At 39.7% G+C, this 16,270-nt stretch overlaps 1 protein-coding gene across 1 annotated transcript in view; it reads left to right on the forward strand.

Annotated features, from left to right (window-relative positions):
• DPP4 (dipeptidyl peptidase 4) overlaps positions 1–16,270 on the forward strand; it is a 91,554-nt gene that overhangs the window by 14,352 nt on the left and 60,932 nt on the right. The window contains exons 3-5 of the mRNA XM_019636841.1: positions 13,943–14,038; positions 14,617–14,708; positions 16,034–16,114. Coding sequence (XP_019492386.1) covers positions 13,943–14,038; positions 14,617–14,708; positions 16,034–16,114 — 269 coding nt within the window. The remainder of the gene's footprint in view (positions 1–13,942; positions 14,039–14,616; positions 14,709–16,033; positions 16,115–16,270) is intronic.

Raw genomic sequence — 16,270 nt, forward strand, 5'->3', positions numbered from 1 at the left:
GTGATAGAGAGGATGGAGGGACACCAAAAGGAGTTCCTCTTTATTTTAAGCATGAGTATGGCATGCTTATTTTTATTTCTACACTATGTCCCTGACTCCTGTGTAAATAATGGGGGGGGGAGTGAGGGGTGGTTTCTCCAGGTGAGAGATGATGGTAGATTGGAGGGAGTGGTAGCTTTAGAGATATAGAAAGAAAGAAAGAAAGAAAGAAAAAAAGGATGTATTTTGGATATAAAAAAACAAAGCAAAACAGGATGTACTTTGGATGTAACTCTTAAAGTTCACAGGACCATGAAGAGTGAGGAAAAGCAGACACAACGTGACTACATGAACAGCTTTCTAGATAGTCCAACTGGAGAATTTCCTCTTGCCCTCATGACTATACCCTTCCCACAAGAGCTAATCTGCAGTGGTTCCTCTGACCTAACGCCCTTGTCATGCTGAATCTGCTTCCTCTGTCCACAGCAGGGCTCAGGAGGGTCTTCCGCATCACACACCCAGCATACACATGTCAACATAAGGTAATTCTCCAAGTCAGCAAATCTTCATTGAGCATTTTCTACATGCCAGGCACGTTGTTGGTCACTAGAGATATAAACACGATAGGTATGGCTCTTGTCCTCGAATAATTCACATTATTAGGGGCAACATAAACATTAACTATGATAAAAGTGCTATGAGTATGTCAAGTAAATGATTAAAGTACTGTGGAAGCACTAAAGAGCAAATGATAAATGCTGTCCAGGGCAGCATGCACAGAAATCAACCAAGCATCAAGAGTTAATAATTAATGGGCCTGAATACACACCTTCCAATCCTGGAGCCATCAGACTGGCTCCCAGGCATGTAGTTCACCCACATGTGAAGTCCTCAACAATTCACAGCCCCTCAATGCTGTATGAGGATTGTGTCAGAATGTTTTGGGCTGCAAATAACAGAAAACCTGACCAAAAGTTGTTTAAACTATGGAGTTTTTTTTATTGTATTATTATTAGCATTTTATATAATTGGAAGTGCAGAAGTAAGGCAGTTAACACAGTGATCTAACAACATCCTCAAGGACCCAGGTTCTTTCTGTTGTTCAGCTCTGCCATTTTCAGACTGTTGTTGGCTTTGGTTCTCAAGCTTGTCCTCTCAGGGTCGAGCGTGGCTGCTACAGCAACACATCATTTGCTCACCCAGCTATTTCACAAGGCAGAAGGGGATGCTGTTCCTCATTCATAATCTGTTCTATCATGGAGGAAAACCAGTTATAGAGGGCCCTCAGCCCAAAGCAGACTTTGCCCCATGTCTTATTGGCCAAATTTGCATAACTTGTCCACATCTAAACTGATCACTGGCAAGGGGAATTAATTACCTAGTTTGGGCTAAACTAGATAATCTAGATTCACCTTTCTGGGACAACAGGAACCTCTTTCCTTAGCACATGGAAGAAGAAGGTGGAAGAGGAAGGTTAATTACCTAAGTTGAATTGAGAATTCTAAAAGAAAGAAATGGGGGTGGGGGGGAGTGAGGTCTATGTAGGCATATATTTTATTATTGCTCTATTTTCAATACACTGGAAAGATTTCATTTACTAATGAAAGAAAATAGATGTCAAGCCAGCTCCTATCTCCAAAGAATCTGATCACATAACTCTCTCCTTCTCCTCTTCTCACCTTCTTTTCTAATCACCTGAGTTTATTGCTAAGTAGGGTGTTTTGATGCTGCCTTTCTGATCCTGAGGGCATTTTGAGCCCAGAATTTGTTTTTCTTATCATCCAAAGTAATGACGAATAGGGAAGAATTGATTTTACATTTAAAATACAAATCTGCAGCAATAGAATGGGTCAGGAACATTTGAGGGGACTTACTCTAAATTTTCTCATAAAAAGCACTATCATATTTTATCCAATTCATAATGAGAAAATGTGGCAGAAACAGATAACTTAAAATGAAATGAATAAAGTTTAAAAATATATGGTGTAAACTAGATCTGCAAAGGTTAACCCAGGAAAGTAGGATTTGAAGTAATTAATGGCCACTAAACAAAATAAAATAAGTAAATAAATAAAACAAACAAAATAACCTCACAATGTTTAGAAGCTATTATCTGTTCAACCTGACAGGCAAAAATAATCTAACTGGTGACTCAAACCTTTGTTGTAAAATTCCTGGGGGGAGGGGAACTTAATCTGCATCAAAAGAAGATCTATAACCCAATATCAAGTGGTCTGGCAGCCCCCTATATTTTCTACCTACTCACTTGTCCATTCCCCTGGTGGATTCTCTACTATGTCTCTCCTTATCAAGGGGATAAGCACCCCTCCCCATGCTCTTTCTCAGCTGACCACTTTGCTTCCTGTTTTCATGAGAAAATGGAAGCCATCCCCACAGAACTTGCTCAGTTCCCTCCAGCCCATCTGCACCTGCGCACTCACCTGCACCGCCTCTCCCAAGGCAATGGATGAACTCTCCCAGCACCTGCCCAAGACCAATCCTCCTTTGTGCCCTGACTTCACCCCCTTTTGCTTACTCAAAGACATGGCTCCAGCTATTTTCCCTTCCTGCTGCAGCATCATTTTTTCCTCTCTCTATATATAAATGTGCTATAATGCCTCACATCAGAAGGAAAGAAGGAAGGTTGGGAGGGAAGGAAGAAGGAAGGAAGGAAAGTCCTCTCTGGACCCCACATCCCTGCTAACCCCCAGTTGCTTTCCCTGCTGTCCTTACCACAAAACTCCTCAAATTATTTTCTACTATCACTGTCTGCAGTTCCTGCCCTGGCTCCCTTTTAAACTCACTGGGTTGAGGCTTATCCTCACTGGGCCACTAAAACATCTCTGCTCTCCTTAAGATCCATAACCTGTGTTGCTAAATCCAGAGCTCAGTTTTTCCTCTGCGTCCCACATGACCTGTCCGTTGATCATCCTTCTTCCCCACCTTTCTCTAGGTTTCCCCTCTTTCCTAGTTTCCCTTCCACCTCACCACATGCTCCCTTCCATTCTCCTTAGGAGTTCCTCCTTGTGTCTGACTTCTAAACTTGAGCCACTCCAGGGCTCTGTCCTGGAACCTCTGTCCCCTCCACTAGGTGATCTCATCCACTCTCATAGTTTTCATCACCCTCTATAACCTGACAACACCTAAATGTATGTCTTCAGATCTCTTTCCTAAACCCTGAATGTGCAAATGCAACTACTAAGTGGACAACTCCATTTGGATGGTTTTGGCCTCTCAAGTAACATCTCCCAAAACTCTTTATCCCCCGGAGCCTATTCCTCCCTTAGTACATCTTGTCTCAGCAAATAGTAATTCCATTTTTCTAGTTTCAGAAGCCAAAATCCATGCAGTTCTCTTTAACTCTTCTCTCTCATTCACACGCAACATCCAATTGGTGAGCTAATCCTATCACTTCTACCTTCATGTTCTTTCAGAATTCTACCATATCTCGCCACCTCCACTGCTAACAACTGGTCAAAGACACCATCACTTTTAACCTGAATTGTTGCAAAAATTTCACTATCTCTCTTCTTATCTGTCTATAATGTATTCTCAACAAAGCAGACAAGGTGATCATGGTGAGCAGAATTTTAAAGTAACTCCCAGAATTTCCTCCCTTCCCCCAGGTACTAATTTCTGCCTAATTTCTGAGATTGTGGATATGATGGATTTAATTCTGATGATTATATATGGTCTATGGCACAGTCCACTTTAAGAAACAGAGAGTACCTGTGTGAGCCTGATCTAATCGCATGAGCCATTTAAAAGCAGAGTTTATCTAACTGCTCACAGGAGAGGTAGTCAGAGATTTGAGGCACAAAAAAGTCTTTGACATATTACTGCTGACCTGGGAGGTGGAGGGGACCATATGGCAAAGAATGTGGGCAGCCTCTAGGAGGTGAGAGAAGTCCCTGGCTGGCAGCCAGTAAGGAACCAGGGCCCTCAGTCCTACAACTAGAACTGAATACTGCCAACAACTTGTGTGAACTTGGAAGCAACTTTTTCCACCAGAGCTTTCAGATGAGAACTCAGCCCAGCCAACACCATGATTTCAGCCTTGTGACCCTGAGCAGAGAACACCGCCATGCCAGGCTGGACTTCCAACCCACAGAACTCTGAGCTAATGTCTTTGTTGTACTGGGTCTTCGGAAAAGTTATGACATATTTTGTCTATGTTTTTCAAAGGTCATTTATTTATATAAAGAACAAAGATCAATCAATGATATACTGCCCATTTTGTTCGATAACCTTTTGCCATTTTTCAGTGAGCTTCATAATTCTTTGTTCATAAAAGGACCTGTCTTTATTTGTGAAAAACTGAACAAGGTGCTGATTTACAGCCTCATCTGAATTGAACGTTATACCACACAAGGAGTTTTGAAGAGATCGAAAAGTGGAAGTCTGATGGTGCAAGGTCAGGCGAGTATGGTGGGTGTTGCAACACATCCCATCGAAGCTCCAATAATTTTTGACAGATGATCAAACTTGTGTGTGGTCTCATGTTGTCGCGATGGAACACAACTCCTTTTACAATTAACAAGCTCTCTACATTTCTCGATGATGGATTCATTCAAACTGTCCAATTGCCTACAGTACACATTCAAATTGATTGTTTGGTTTCTTGGTAGGAGCTCAAAAACCACAACGCCTTTAAAATCCCACCACACTGAGAGTATAACCTGCCTCTGATGAATGTCTGCTTTTGATGTCATTTGAGGTAAATCATCATGTCGGAAACAAGACTGTTCACGAACAGTCCACTTCTCATCATCAGTTATCATTTTCCTCACGTTTAATGAGCATATTGCAGATGTTTATATGCGCTATCAAATGAACTTCTTTGAGTTCATGTGGAACCCAAATATCGAGCTTGCTTATGTATCCCAGCTCCTTTAGGTGGTCGTGAATGCTTGAATGATAGATGTTTAATGTTTCTGCAATCTCTCATGTCATGTAACATGGGTTTGACTAAATTAATGCCTTTATTTTGTCGTCATCAACCTCGGTGGGCCTCCCTAACCGAGGAGCGTCTTTGAGATCAAAGTCACCAGCACGGAATTTCATGAACCATAGTTGGCACTGACATTCTTGTAGAGCATTGTCACCATAAATTTTATGCAACTTTTCACAAGCTTGACACGCATTCTTCCCTTTATGGAAGTAAAACAGTAAAATATGGCAAAAATGCACAGTTTGGTCTTCCATCTTCAACTTGTTGTAAAATCTCCAAAACTCAACCAAATCGCTCAATGTTTTTTTAGAATGAAGCTAGAACTCTCAGCTGTCAAATGACATAGCAATAACATAGATGCGAATGACTCTAGTACTTCCAAAAATGAACTAGTGCCATCTGCGCAGTGCCATCTGCAAACATGTGTCATGACTTTTCTGAAGACCCCATATTAAGCCAGTACGTTTGTGGTCATTTGTTATGCAGCAATAGAAAATCACTACAGAGATCAGTTTTAAACATAAGTCAAATCACATATCCTCCTCTGCTCAGAATCGTTCAGTCTTTCCATCTCTCTCAGAGTAAACACCAGAGTCCTCACAATGGCCGACAAGGCCCATGTGATCTGAACCCCACCACCTCGTCTCTCTGAGTTCCTCCCCTACCCTTTCCACTTCAGTCATTCATCCTGCCTCAGATGTTTTGTACTTGCTGCTCTTTCTGCCAGGATTCCTCTTCCCTGGTGCTGTCCATTGTTCACCCCCTCACTCCTTCAGGTCTCTGGTAAAATGCACCTTACCTGTGGGACCTTTCCTTACCATGCTGTTGAACACAGCAGCGTCCCCAGACCTGACACTCTTATCCCCCTTGCCTGCTTTATTTTCTCTGTGGCACTTACCACCTAACGTATGGCATTATTGACTTACTGCTTGCTTCTATGTCTCCTCCCACTAGGACATAAGCTTTCTGAGGGCAGGAGTTTTTCATGTTTTGCTCATTCTTATTTCTAGTGCCCAGGACATTGAGGAAAACAGTGGGTGCTCATATTAGTTTTCTAGGGCAGCCATAAAAAATTACCACAAACTCTATGGCTTAAAACAACACAAATTTATTCTCTCACAGTTATGGAGGTGAGAAGTCCAAAATCAAAGTGTCAACAGGGCCATGCTTCTTCTGAGGGCTCCAGGGAATGACCCTTAATTGCCTCTTCCTAGCTCTGGTGGTTAACGGCAATCCTTGGTGTTCCTTGGCTTGCAGCTTTATGGCTCCAATTTCTGCTTCCATCTTCATCTGGCCTTCTTCCCTCTGTGTCTCCACATGGTCTTGTCCATCTTCCAAGGCAGCAAAAGCACGTCTTCACATGGCCTCCTTATAACCTCAGCCATTGGACTTAGGGCCCACCCTAATTCAGTATGACCTCGTCTTAACTAACTACTTCTGCAAAGACCTATTTCCAAATAAGATTCCAGCTGGCCATGATGTTTGGGAGGGACACTCTTCAGCCCAATACAGCCTGATGAGTATTTGATGAATTAAAGGGATTTTCTTAGAGCTCATAAGAAAACTATTTTTATGAACATTTTAAAATTCTGATTGAAACACATACATTCATAAATATGAAGACAAGTCATTCAGTACTAGATCATGCATACCTCCCATTTGTACAGTGCTAGCAGCTGTTTAATAAAGATAAAGTAAATTCCTCCTTTCATCTTCCTTATAGTCAAGACAAGACTGTCCAGATTAAATATTTAAATCATATAAAATTACCTGATTAATGGGCAAACTATATGGCATAGAAGATAAGCATTAAAGACAACAAGGAGAGAGAAATGAGTGTAGTGCAAGAAGTAAGGGCTAGATCAAGAGATGCAAAGAGTGATGGTGAGAAAATGAAGACCACACATGTGGCCTGTATTATTTAAAAGTTTTCTAGTAAATACAGGAAGAGGAATAGGAGATGGCTTGAGGAGACACCAGGGTCAGGTAAATATTTTTTAATATAGGTACACCTTGTGGGTGCTTAAGGATGGGGCAGAAGTACACAGGGGGGAAAAAACTGGAGATGCTGAGGGAGAAGAGATGTTTGAAAAGTCTCTGAAGATCAAGAAGACAAGGATCTGAGACCCTCTTTTTCCTTGGAGTGCTGAGGAAAACGTTAGTGACAGAAGGGATGGGTAGAAGCGGAAGGCATGGTGGAAAATAAGCCCCGAGGGTGGCTTTTGCTGTACAGAAGGAATCATTGAATCTTTTCATTAGACAACATCATACTCATTTAAAAATATGTACTGCAAGGCCTGAGTTGTTCAGGATAGTGTTATGTTTGAAATCTAGGAAACATTTTAAAAAAGAAGAAGAAAAGAAACTTGTAAAGCTAGCATGACTACTTTTTATGAGGTTAGAAAAAGGATGGTGAGAATTACTGGATGTACCACGCAAGAAGAGAGAATGAGGGTGGTACAAATTTCTTTCCAGGAAGTCACAGAGTTGCCATCCTTAGTAACAGACCAGAGAGAAAATTGTGGGGTTTTCAGAAAGAATCGGTACCCCTTTGACTTTAGAACATGAGAACAAATTATATTCTAATGTAACCTACCAAATCACCCAAGTCCAAATGATACTACCAACCTGCCCACTGAGATTAGTTTCAAACATTGAATTCAAACACTTCCATAAAGTCTGATTCATCGATACCAGTTCACAAAAACTGCCGACAAAGCATTTGTCCTGTGTAGTCACTCTCCCAGAACCTTAGGTTCTTTAGAAGAGTGGTTATAACTACAGGCTTTGGAGCCATATGGCTAGGCTCAGAAGTGGCTTTGGTGCCTACTAGTCATAGGACTTGAGTCCAGTTATGGTCCATGCCTATCTGTGCCTCAGTTTCCTTACCTGTAAAATGGGGATGAGAATAAGTTACTAAGTAAGTGTGCAATGCCTAAAACAGCCCAGCACACTGGAAGAGTTCTATAAGCATTTGTAATTATTCTTCTTCATGGATTTTCAACTTTTTTACTCTTTTAACAGTCCCAGAGGCAGGTACTATAAATAGCACTTGTCTCACACTCGAAAGTTTTGCCTGGCAAATACCAGAAAGGGCAATTTCTGTGGCAGTTTTGTTTTCCAATGATCATTTTTCTTTGTGTCACAGAAGACAAACACTTGTCACAGAGAGTATGCCTTTTTTATTATGCCTGTAAATCTTTCTGGAAAGTCCTTCCATGATTCAGTGTTAGAGTTTTCAGCTTCCTCAAATGCTGATGTTCTCTGATCGGTTTTCTTTCTAACATGAACTACAGACTCTTAGCTTGCACTGTAACACCTTCCATTGATCTCACTACAACTACTTTTGAGTATTGTTCGAGAGGAACCAGGTCTTTGCTAAAACAGTTGCATGTTTCATGGGCCTGGGGGTCATTTATCCATACAGTTGAGAAGTTTCCACCTTTCAACTGTTTCTCATCACTCTGGATTACACTGGCTTATGTCAGTCAACACCGTGGGATATAAAAAGCCTTGTGAATATGAATTTCGGCCATTATTGTACCCGTCTTGTTTATTCCCAAAAATCCTAATAAGGAAAGAGGGTGTTACTATAATCAGAAAAAAATAATAATAAAGCAATTTCCATTTCAAAAAGGAATCCAGAAGCCCTGGAGGCCTGTTTAGTGCCCACTTCCTGTGTGCACTGAATCTCCTGTCTCATTGCTGGGGCAAAGGCAGAGTGAATCAGGAAGTGTGAACTGGTGGTGCTTGAGGGGATGGGGTTTACACGTGTTTGTCCAGGAAAGGAAGGTAACATTTAAATAAAGATCTGAGGAAGGTGAAGGAGCAGCAAACCTTGGCATAACTGAGGGGAAGAACATTCCAGGCAGAGGGTGCAGCAAGCTCAAAGTCCCTGAGGCAGAAGCCAGCCCAGTGTGTCTGGGGGCCAGTGTGCATGGAGTAGAGTGAAAAGAAAGGAGGCAGAGGAGGAGGGGGAGGAAGAGGAGAAGAGGAGGCTAGAGTCAAAACAGACAAACGCCTCTCCCATGAAATTTTTTCCAAGTTGTTGCTATTCTGGGACATGTGCATTGTACCGTTTGGTCGCCCTCTCAGAGTACACCTTTGAAAAGACAATGATAACATTCCTAACAAAAATTTGGTTGTCCGACACTCTGACCTTAGGGTAAATACTTAAGAGCATGCAGTCCCATGGTCTGTATGCTGCAGCTGGAGAAAAATGCAACGCCAGTGCATTTTGGAAGCCACTTGTACCTTGATGTTTCTCTTATTGAGAAGGCAAATCTGGTGATTGTGAATATGTGCTAATGCCTCCTGTTTATGGTAACCAGAGAAACATCACTCTTCACAAATCTTCTAAGTCCAACATTTTCTGTCCACACTGCTGACGCCCAGTATAGATGCTATGGATAGTATTGGACATGGTGAAGGGAGAAAGTGATGTTCATTAGCACTTTAGCAAATTAGCAAATGATTAAATTGTACTTAATCTAGATGTTTTCTCAATGTGATGCTCTTATGCTGTCTTATCAGGATCATTTGGGATATGAACAAAGCAAAACTAAATGGCTATAATTTTATTGCAGTGAAATTCCTAATTTCAGCACCACTGCTAAGTACTCCAGGGGAGAGATGCTTCTATTCATTTTTGTATCCTGAATGCCCAGCATATGCTCAGAATAAAACAATACTACATAGTGTAACATATCTGAAGGGCTTTCTAAATTTTAGGTCCTGAGCTAAGTACTTTACATATGTTATCTTATTTAATCATGGCAAATCCCTATGGGCTACATAAGGCTATTATTCTCATTTTATAAATTAAAAAAGTGAGGATTTCAAAGACTCAGTAATTTTCCCAAAGCTCCAGTGGGAGAATTAGACTTGGGCTCAAATCCAGGCTCTCATTTCAAAGCCATTAGGGACCCAACACCTTAATGGCATTTGTTGAATCAATAGAGATGCGTGGTGGTCTGCATATGCTGCTGAATAACACAGGATATGAGGAAACTTCTAGTCAATTTCTCCTTCTGCCTTCTTGATTTTTTCCCCTCTGTCCCTATGTCAAGGATGCTATTTTGCTAGAGCAAATTCTAAAGTAACACTCATTTTATTTCCCTAGCAGTAATATAAAATGTTAGCCGATTACCATATGGAACACGAGAACTTTATAACCAGATATCTTTTTCCCATGTTTAACAACTTTATAAGTGTATGAGCTGTGAAGAGCACATTTCTTTTTAGTCACATTTCATTAGCCATTTATTTATAAAAAAAAAGAGTTTATCTTTGTGAAGTAGAAATAATACATGTCATAGTTTAATACAAGCAAAAAGTTTATTATTGAGTATAAAAATATTCAAAATATCTGGTAATCATAAGGTAACTATTGGTCAAAGCAAGAATATTCCATGGACCTACACTACTCTCTTACTTGGATCTTACCGTTCTGGAATTACTTGTACTCAGAAGTGAAGTTGATCCTATGGCAAGGGTTGATTAAGATACCACACACTTTTATAAGAATTTATTCTTGGGTTGAACCATCTTAGAAGCTGTTAAAAATGGCATTTTCATATGGTTCAAACTAATAGTGGCTCTCATCGAAGAAGTATAAAGTTGTTAACCTTTTTTGATTTTTAAATTAAAGAAGACATGAATCTAAGTTTCTATATACACGAATGGGTAACATCTGATTAACTCCTTTACTTGGCTGGCACAGTGCTTTGAACTCATAAGTCAAATGAACGTCATGTCCCAGGCCCACCAGGAAAACCACACAGCAGCCAAAGATCTTTATCTGTCTCCACAGCAGTGTCCTCTCAGTGAGCAAGTAGACAGGAGAAAGATCCGTGAGCATGTCCTCTTAAGCATTTGACAGAGTAGGTTGTAAGTTGGCAGGAAACTACCAACTTGTTAAAGGTCAAAACCTGGACCTGGCACTCATCTCACAGAACTCGCTTATCTAGATGTTTCACAACTGTCTTCCAATGTGTGCGGTTTATCAAATGGCAAGGTGAAAAACAAGGAACATTTGTTGCCTACTTGTTCCAATTTAGCAGTGCTGTTCTGAGACTGGGTAGCCAGGATATGGAAGCCAACTCGCAGGGTCATTGTAAGGAAGCCGAGTGAGTCTAACACAAGACAAGGGTGGCCTGGGCCTTGCACAGATGTCGTTGGCCATAGCAAGAGTGAGGTGTCAATGTCAATATCTGGAATATCAGCACATGGATCAAAATCATGCTGGGCCCATTATGAGCAGAAGGGAGGCTGAGTGTGGTAGAGACGAAAGCTTTAGAAAAGCTATGGCCTGCTGAGAAAATGAGCCCAGCATTCTCTGAAAAGGGCAGGAGAGGTTAAGTACTCAGAGAGGAATCCATCATGAATGTGAAGAGCAGCACTCTGGGCCTCAGATGATATCACTGGGACTTTTGCCTCAATTATGTTAATATTCCAGGTGTGTGTTAGTCAGAAAAACATGAGCAAATATCCTTATGTGAGATAGCATTTAAATGAGATAACACTGTATGTGATCTATTACAGATACTCAGTTTGTTCTCTTCTTACAAAATCAAGAGTCAATGATAAATATACTGTGTTGATATGTCTATTTCATTATATTGGGTTGTCGGAAAAGTCATGACGTATTGTTTTTATGTTTTTTGTTGCAAAAATGCATCATGACTTTTCTGACAACCCAATAGATAAATGACAGATATAGAGATAGAGATTTAGAGATATAGATAGATAGATAGAGAAAGAGCATCTTAGTTCAGTCTGCTATAGCAAACTACCATAGACTGAGTGACTTAAACAACAAACATTTGTTTCTCATAGTTACGGAGGCTGGGAAGTCTAAGGCACCAGGAGATTCAGTGCCTGGTATCTGGTGAGGGACTGTTCTCTGTGTGCTCACGTGGTGGAGGGGTGAGAGAGCTCCCTGGAGTCACTTTTCTAAGGGTACTAATGAAATTCATGAGGGCTCCACCCTCATGACCTCATCACCTCCAAAAGGCCCCACCTCCTAATACCATCACATGGAAGGTTAGGATTTCAACATATGAGTTTTGGGGGGACACAAACATTCAGCCCATTGTAATATACATGTATGTGTGAATTGTCCTGTCTCTGTAGGCCTATCTAGACATATGCATCAGCAGGTAATATTAGCACTGCAAAAGTCTATAACCCTTTATACCTTGAATTATACTATTTTGGATGTGTTTGATGTACATTTTAAGCTAACCACTCTTGATAGCAAGGTATATATCCTCAACAGTATTTTTCCGACAATACTCACTTTATAGCTATTTGATATATGAAATGTTTGAAAGGGTGATTGGATGAATACAAACAACTGAGGGCATTTAATGAACACATCTAGATTTGTAGCTTTGTCCAATATGAGTTTCAAATAATATTCTCTGTAGCACAATGCTTTACTCTTATTTGAATGTTGACAAATCCAAGGACTGGTTTTACTCACTTGCTGTATTTCTGCTTATGAACACAAATATCTTACTAACTTTCAGAGTTAAAACGCAGTCCTGAATTGAAAAAAAAAAAAAAGGTGTTGTTGGTTTTTTTTAACTTATTTTACTAATTAACAGACGAGGCTTACACAAAAATCAATAAAGTAATAAAGTGAAGTGTAGCATTTCATCTATTGAAACTGAATGTTTCATAGGCAGAAATCATTAAAAGCTTTTGAGGAAAGGATCACCAGGATGAAAGTGGCATTTTAGAAAAATCATTCTGGTGATGGTGCAGTGGAGGGATTGGATTGGAGAGAACCTGATGGCAGGGATACCTGGAAAAAAGATTTCACAGGAAGAATCAACAGGGTTGATTGGATGGAGATAATGGTAAAAGAGAAGCACACATCAAAAATGATTTTCAGACCTTTAATTTGTGTCACCAGGAAAGGAGTATAAAACCACACAAGTTCCCTAGGGAAAACTAGTTTTTGAAGAAAGACAATTATTTTAGACAAGGTGAATATAGGATTAATGTAGGACAAGTCAATGGAGAAGGCCCCACACAGCACTGGAAATGTGTTTGGAGCGTGGTAGGATAATGAATTAGATTTTGTCACTTACTGAAATGAAAAATATGACTGAAACTCAGGAAGTCACATTCTCTGGAGTTCTCTGGAAGCAATAATATATAAAGAGAAGAGCAAAAAGCTGAGGGCTGAATATCAAAGCATTTCTACCTTAGAGGTCAATGGAGAAAAATGGAGTCAAAGTAGGAGATGGAAAGATAATGATCAGAGAATTAAGAGGAGAACTGAGGTGTCACAGAATCCAAGGGGAAAGGTTTTATGAAAAGTTCAACCAAGTTAAGGAAAAGTAACCATAGAAATAAATATCCCTGAATTGGGTAATCAGCATGTTTTAAAGTTCTGTGCATTGTGAGAGGGCTTGGAAGAGGATCTCAGGGCCTCAAGAAACAATGATCTAGTTTCCTGTTGTCTACTACATGGCTACATATAGCTATTGACTGGGAATGTGCCTAGTCAAATTGGTATACGCTGTAATTTTAAATTACATACCAGATTTCAAAGATTTAGTATGAAAAAAGAATGTGAAAGATCTCATTAATCACATTTAAATATTGATTACAGATTGAAATGATGATATTTTGGATATGTTAGGCTAGAATAAATATGCTATTAAAATTAATTTCATCTTAAAATTTTTTAAATATGGCTACTATAGTAGAAAATGAACTTACATTGTATTTTCATTGAATGTCACTGATCTAGACCTTCATAGCTAAGGTCAGTAATACAGCACTAATATAACACAGTGAAACATACATATGTCTTAACAGCTAAATGCATTTTTTACTCCACCGACCTAGTTCGAATTCTTTCAATATGTGTTTTGTATTTTGTGAGTGTAATTCTGTATCTTGTGACCAGTGTAGCTTGTAAAGATTCATTTATTTTATGCAAAACTTAGGTTATTCCATTTTACTGAACATTTGGCTCTTTTTTTCAACCAACAGATGATGCTACAGCTGACAGTCGCAGAACCTACAGTCTAACTGATTATTTAAAAAGTACTTTTAGAACGAAAGCTTACAACTTGCGATGGGTTTCAGGTAAGAATTTTTGGGGGGAGGGGTAGATTTTTATGCTTATGTTCATTCTAGTTAGGTTGTGGGGCACTTTTATTGCACTGAGTAGATATCCTTGTTTTTTAAAACCATACAGGAGAGTATCTTTTTCTACCTAAGTGTGCTTTGATATATACTATGTTTCCCGGAAAATAAGACTGGATCTTATATTAATTTTTGCTCCAACAATCTACATTTATTCATTTATTCGTGTACAAAAATCTACATTTATTCAAACAGTCATGTCTGGCTGACAATCTTAACTGGGGCTTATGTTTGGGGTAGGGCTTATATTACGAGCATCCTGAAAAATCATGCTAGGGCTTATTTTCTGGTTAGGTCTTATTTTGGGGGAAACACGGTACTACCAAAAGTTAAATGTGAATTGAAACCTTGACAATAATGATGGAAAAATGAATGCATAGTAGAGAAATATTCATCACTTAATGTTTTTCCAACTCAGAAATGCTTATTTAGTACTCATGTGAGCTTAAGTTTTTTATTGTATTAATTTTAGATGTTTAATAGCTTGAAATATTGATCTAGCCATTTTCTCTCTTTAGACCATGAATATCTCTACAAACAAGAAAATAATATCTTGCTATTCAATGCCGAATACGGAAACAGCTCCATTTTCTTGGAGAACAGTACAATTGTATGTTTAATCATATAATTAATTCGTACTTTAAGGAAATTCTGGGGATTTTTTTTTCATAACCTTTCAAATCCTGAGTACTATCGTTTCATGCTGTTGGACTCTCTCTGCAGCATATGGCACAATGGATCTTTCTCTCCTTCTTGGAATGTTCCCTGCCTTGGCTACTTTTTAGTCTCCTTTGATGATCCCTCCTCCTCTGCCCATACTCCTAAATGTAAGTGTCCCCAGGACTCTGTCTTCATTTGCTGGTCTCTGTCCTCACTTTGCATGCTCTCCTTCAGTGAATGTCATGCACTTCCAGCCTCAGCGCTCTCTCTCCCCTCTGACCTTGATTCTCTAACACACCCTTTAAACCACTAGCCTCCTCCCAAGATCTAAATCTCTGTTTCCAATAGCTTGCTTGTTTCTGCACATAGGTGGTCTGCAGGCATTTTTAACTCAGTGTCCCAAGCTAAACTAGTACTTCCAGTTCATTCTCCCAGCCAGCTGAAAGCATCCTATCCCTCTTCCTGTATTCCCAGTCTTGGTGAATAGTGCTCTCCTCCAAGTCACTTAAGCTAGAAACCTCAGAATTTCCCTTGATTCCTCCGCCATCCCCCATACTTAGCTACTTAACAAACCCTACCCATTCTCCCTCTGCGATGTCAAGTGTCTCTCAGGTTTTATTTCCACTGTATAGTTCTGGTTCAAGGCCTTGTGTAACATTACGTTAGTGAGGATTCTGTGTGCCTACCTCTTTACTATAGACCAGACCACTGCATTGCACACGACCAGTGCTGATAACACCCCTCACTCATCCCAGTCACTGTGTCACCAGAGCATCTTTGTAAAAACAGAGATAAGATTCTATCATGTCCATATGCAAAAAAATAGTTCCTGTTCCACTTCTTATATTTAGGTCCCAGCTATTTTTTTTAATTTTAGGTCCTCTCACCTTATACTTTGTCTGATATACCTTACCGTATTCAGGTTACACTTAACCTTTAGACAGTCTTTAAATATGCATGCCCTTTCCCACATCTGGGTTTTTGCTCATGCTGTTTCCCCTGCTGAGAAAGTTCTCTCTCTGTTTCTGACCCCCACACTCAGAGCCATCTTTCCTTGGTTAGAATTAATCCTTCCCACCTTGGTTCTTTAACCCTGACCCCCATCTACCTTACATCATGGTTATTTGTGGGGGGAAATGTGCCATCTCTCCTAGACTGGGAGTACCCAAAGCATAAGCCACATGTCTAGATCCATACCCCCTACATAGTAAATGCTCAATAAGGCAGTTGAATGGGATTGTTTAATTGTTTATTTTTTTTCTACTTGATTGACAGGATCAGTTTGGACATTCTATAAGTGATTATTCAGTATCTCCTGATGGACAGTTTGTTCTTTTAGAGTACAACAATGTGAAGGTAAAATAAATGTTCTCTTACTGTCACCTTTAAAGAATCCTATGAGTATGTTATTTTATAACTGATTTCGAGAATATGAATATTTAACATTGACACCTAAGTAATGTAACAGGCATTAAAAACTCATTATTTCAGCATCAAAAGGAGAAATAGTCA

The sequence above is a fragment of the Hipposideros armiger genome, unplaced genomic scaffold, assembly GCF_001890085.2.
Source record: "Hipposideros armiger isolate ML-2016 unplaced genomic scaffold, ASM189008v1 scaffold_30, whole genome shotgun sequence".
Classification (NCBI taxonomy): domain Eukaryota; kingdom Metazoa; phylum Chordata; class Mammalia; order Chiroptera; family Hipposideridae; genus Hipposideros; species Hipposideros armiger.